The sequence below is a fragment of the Arachis hypogaea genome, chromosome 4 (genome assembly GCF_003086295.3).
Source record: "Arachis hypogaea cultivar Tifrunner chromosome 4, arahy.Tifrunner.gnm2.J5K5, whole genome shotgun sequence".
Classification (NCBI taxonomy): Eukaryota; Viridiplantae; Streptophyta; class Magnoliopsida; order Fabales; family Fabaceae; genus Arachis; species Arachis hypogaea.
In genome coordinates this window covers 3,992,575-3,997,985 of record NC_092039.1, presented here as the reverse complement: position 1 = coordinate 3,997,985, position 5,411 = coordinate 3,992,575, and the positions used below count along the sequence as shown (strand labels likewise).

The window sequence follows — 5,411 nt, the reverse complement described above, 5'->3', positions numbered from 1 at the left end:
ATGAGCCTCATTATAAATACTAAGTGCATCAATCTATTCTTTTTTTAATAATAATAAATATCTAATAATATTTTAATTAAGGGTTTATATTTTAAACTTTTGAAATAAAAAAGATCATTTGCCTTTTTTATTGTTTTAACTTTGTAAGTTAAATTTTTCATCAAAGACATGGTGTATAATATAAAGTGGGCCATGCTATCATAGTCTTAGTGTATAAATAGCGGTGAGTGCTTCCGATCCTTTGGTACCCTCAGAAAATCCACACTTGCATATATCTTTCGTCTCTCTTCTTTTTTTTCTTCTTCTTCTAAACTTCTTCACACACCTCAAAGTGCTTCTAATTCCTCAAAAAAAGTTCATCAACTCTTCTCAAGTATCAATATAATCAATCTCAGCCTACTATACATACATTCCGTATATATACTACTCGCCACGTCTTTAATTTTGGCACTAAAGGTAAGTACATACACACACGCATATTTTGTGGTCCATCGTGGAAACTCAAATGCAGTCGACTTCACGTGAAGTTGATACTTAAGTTGATACTTGAAAGTAGTTAGATAATTTGACTGATTTGATTAAATTTTCATCTAACGACTCTTAAATATCAACTTCACGTGAAGTCGACTTCATTTGAATTTTTACAACTTTATATGCGGTTTATAATGGTTAAAAACAAAAATATTTGATTTTCTTAATTTTATTCCTAGCTTCTTGCGAATTCCTCCATATATATATATATAGCTTATATATTAAGCTCCTTTTTCTTCTTTATTCTTTCTCCCTTCCTCCTCGCTAGATTCTCCTACCAAGTTTTCAATGAATTAAGTGGCACATCATCACTAGCTAGTAGAGTGAACAAGCTTTCCCATAATCTTTTATTTAATTATCTAGTTGATAAATTAATTAATATGGAGGCTTATTAATTATTATAGTGGTATACTACTTACATATATAGTGACACACACAACTAAATATAAAATAATGTTTGGTCAACTGTTGGGCAGGTTTTAGATTACACGAAGTTAATTAAGAATTAAGAAGATGATTATCTCGGTATCTGGCTCCTCAGCTTGCAAACAAGTACAAGAGCCTCTAGTAAGTTTCCAAAAGGGATTTACGAACATGTTATATAATCGGAACAATAATAATAAGGATAAGGTGGTGGTGATATTGGGGGCCACCGGAACCGGAAAGACCAAGTTGGCCATAGACCTTGCCAACCACTTCCCACCGGCTGAGATTGTTAACTCCGACAAAATGCAAGTCTACAAGGGCCTTGACATCACCACTAATAAGGTTACTCCTCAAGAGGCTCGTGGGGTCCCACATCATCTACTTGGCACAATTCACCCCAATGCCAACTTCACCGCCCATGATTTTTGCCGCCAAGCCACCTCCGCCGTCGATTCCATCGTTGCTCGAGATGCCCTCCCCATCATCGCCGGTGGCTCCAATTCCTATCTTGATGCTCTCATCAACCACCACTCCACCTTTAGGTTAGTTACTTCATTTTCATTTTCTTACATAATTATCATTCAATATTTTTTATATAATGTATAAGGTGAAAAATTAGGTGCGCATCAATTTTGCATGAAGTTGATATCTGACAGCTGTTAGATAAAAATTTAGTCAAATTATCTAACGATTTTTAAATATCAATTTTACGTGAAATCGACTGCACTTGAGTTTTTACCATTGTATGAAACATTTTATATTTACAGTACATCAAAATTAAATTAATATATTTATATACAAAAATACAAAATATATAGACTTTAACATTTCTTATTTTCTATTACGCTCATTTTATTAATAGCTAGAAATATTATATTTGTTTGTCCAGATTAAGGTACGAGTGTTGCTTCCTATGGGTGGATGTTTCAATCCCCATACTGCATGCGTCGCTTCGATCACGCGTGGATCGCATGATCGAAGCGGGACAAGTGGAGGAAGTGCGGAAATTCTTCGAGCCATTGGCAGATTACGAGAGGGGAATAAGAAGAGCGATAGGGGTGCCAGAGTTCAACGAGTTTCTAAGAGCAGAGGCCTTAGGAGCAGATGAAGAGACAAAGAAGATGCTCTTAGACATAGCCATTGCAAGAATCAAGGTCAACAACTGCACCCTCGCCAATCGCCAAATCCACAAGATTCAGCGACTCCACAACACCTGGAAGAGGACCATGCATCGCCTCGACGCCACGCAGGTTTTCTTGAACCGTAATTCCTCTGATCATCACCAATCTCAAAATTCCTGGGAGGAGCATGTTCTTGCCAAGAGCCTTAGGATTCTTCACAACTTCCTCTACGAGGATAACAATAAACATCTTCTTGTTCCTTCCGGAATTAATGTTTCTTCTTCTTCGCCGCCGGTGGCAATGGCTGCCGTGGCCGCAGCCGCCACGCATTAGATTTAGAAAGGTTAAATTTCCATTGATATGATGCCGTGTGCCACACCACTTTTGTTTTTTTTTTATTTTGTCTTATTTTTTCTCTTTCATTTTTTCAAATTTTCTTTGGGGGTTACTTTGTAATTTTTTTTGTGGAAACAGTTTAACTACTTCGGTAAAGATTCAGGTGCAGTCAACTCCACGTGAAGTTGATAGTTGAGAGTCGTTAAATAATTTAAATTATTTAACTAAATTTTTATTTAACGGTTCTCTCAGTTATCAATTTTACTTAAAGTTAATATATAATTAAAAATCGTTAAATAATTTAACAGATTTAATTAAATTACTATTTAACGACTTTTAATTACCAATTTTACTTGAAGTTAAATGTTCTTGAGTTTTTCATTTTTTTTCTCTATATTTTCTTTCTTTTGAGGTGATGTCGTTGGTAGTAAAAGCTTTACTTATTATACTACATATATACATATACGATCATATTTCATATATATCGTTGTTCAACTTCTTGAAGGGTTGTATGTTAATATTTCTTTTTTTTTGGATTTATTACAAGCTAAGAGAATAAGGAACACTTAAGTGTGTTCGGCATAAATTAATTTAATATTATGGTAATGGAGAATGGAATATACGATCCCTACACTCGAGGCCAGAAATGCTTGTTAAATTTGATGCTGATAAGACAATATATTTATTTTTTCCTAAGATAGAACTACGTAATTAAGATAACAAATAAAAGAATTGAAGTGAATGACTCGAATGTTTTCGTCTACTCTGTTTTAGTCTTCGTGCTTTAAAGAAAAGAAAAGTATAACTCTAATTATTCTTATTTGAATCCTATCTCATTCTAACTAGTAGCATGAATTTTTTTCTTTTTTAATCTAAGAAAAACTTGTTTGTTTAAGATATCCAAGCGCAGAAAGTTAAAGTATGAAGGAACAAATAATAAGTTGGTAAAGAAATTAAAAAGTAAGTTTAATTGAAGTATTGGATGATCAATTGGGTGTTTATATATTATAGTTGGTGTGGTGAGCATGAACTGTAAAACAATAATAGGAAAAAGTTGAAGGCTAATGCGTTATCTGTTATAAGTAATTTCCAATAAAATTTGAATCCTAAACTTAATTAAATTAATTAATATGCTTCCTTGGGCGGCCGTACCGTTGAGAGGCACATTGCTTATTGGCATCTCTCAAGGGCGGCTGCATACGATGTGCTATGTAACTATGATTAAAGTATACAACAAAAATATAATGTTGGAACTCATATTTTAGGAACTTGATACGATATTGTATCAAGAGACAGAGAGTTAGATAAAAGATTAGAAAGAATAAAATAGAAAGAGGAATGTTAAGAGATGAGTAATTTTTGTGATTTGTAGTCATTAATTAATTATTAACAATATTTTTATGATGTGAGATTTCATCTAATGGTATGAAATTACTTATTTTTTTTACTAATTATATGCTGGCCAGAATTTAATAAAGTTGTTGGCCTTCTAAACTTTTTCAAATAGAAATTTTTAGAATTAGAGCTAATAAAAAAATAGTATATTCTTATTTATAATATACTTTACTAATTGGACTATAAGTTTAATATTAATCCAAACAGAACTATAAAAAATTAGTTATAATTTTTTTTGTCTTTTTTAATGTATTTATTTTTTATTTCTTAATTATTATTGAAATAAATAGATAATTTTAGATATGATATATACAATGATAAATGTTACATATATAAAATTATAAATATTAAATTAAATATGATAACTTTGTGTTATTATCTCCTTATCATTATATTGCTCTACAAAAATATATTTCAATCCACTGTTATTTAATTAGAGGACTTATATTTGTTAATATTTTTTGTACATTATTATTTAGGAAAAATACATAATTTTAAAATTGAGAGAAATTGTCAAATTAGTTTTTAAATTTTTTTAAAATATTTTAGTTTTTAATAAATTTTAATTATCAAATCAATGCTAAAATTTTATTTCATAAACAAATCAATTCTTTTTTGGTGACATAAACAAATCAATTCAAACATTAAATTAGTCGTTTACGTAGAATAATATAAAATTTTTTAAAAATTCTTAAAATCTTTCATCATGTCTTTGTTAATTAACAATAAGATTGATTTGTCTAAATGTTTAGCAAATACAATATGAGCTAACTTGCTTAACAAAATAAAAATTAGTGACAGATTTGGTAATTAATAAATTTTCTTGGAGATTAGAGTATTTGACTAAACCAACAAAAACTATTTTATAAACAAAAATAATAAAAATGCGAAATAAGATTATTATTTCCACAAACCGATAAGTTGGAAGTTTTTTCTTTTTTTTTTCTCTTTATCTTTTATATTTTTACTATTATTTTTTTCTTCTCTTCTTCGTCCTTCTTGTTGCAACTTTTATTAAATCACATATACAAATTTTTTTGCTATCATTACAACAATAATAACAACAATAACAACAACAACAACAACAACAACAATAATAATAATAATAATAATAATAATAATAGTAGGAGTGAATTTTTTAAAATTTAAAAAAATAACATCAATATCAAATTCACAAAATAACAACAATATCACTCTTTACTCATAAACAGTAGTATGGACTCAGAAAATTTTAGATATAAAAATAAAAATATACTAAAATAAATTTAGTTAAATATTGATATATTTATATTTTAAAATTAAAATCATATGTATAAGTACTCAAAAAAATAGACCCATACATAAAAAATATATTCATTTAAAATAATAAAAAATTAATTGAAATAGTTTCCTCTCTTTAAATTAAAATAATTAGATATTATATTTTATATATGTTTTTAAAATTAATTTGATATATTATCAATTTAAAAAATATTAATAGATAGATAGTTTTCTTTTTTATCTTAACCAAATTTTGAACAAAACTAATAATTTTACTTATGTTTAGACAATTAAATTTTAGCTTAGTAATTCATTAAGCTTGGTTAGTTTTACTTTTAAAAA

At 28.7% G+C, this 5,411-nt stretch overlaps 1 protein-coding gene across 1 annotated transcript; it reads left to right on the top strand.

Annotated features, from left to right (window-relative positions):
- The first annotated feature begins 243 nt into the window (after positions 1–243).
- Positions 244–2,570, top strand: LOC112795845 (adenylate isopentenyltransferase 5, chloroplastic). Its single transcript, XM_025838029.3, has 3 exons — positions 244–456; positions 1,008–1,499; positions 1,847–2,570. Exons 2-3 carry the CDS (start codon positions 1,045–1,047, stop codon positions 2,409–2,411), a joined length of 1,020 nt encoding a protein of 339 aa, XP_025693814.1. The 5' UTR covers positions 244–456; positions 1,008–1,044; the 3' UTR covers positions 2,412–2,570.
- The last annotated feature ends 2,841 nt before the right edge of the window (positions 2,571–5,411 follow it).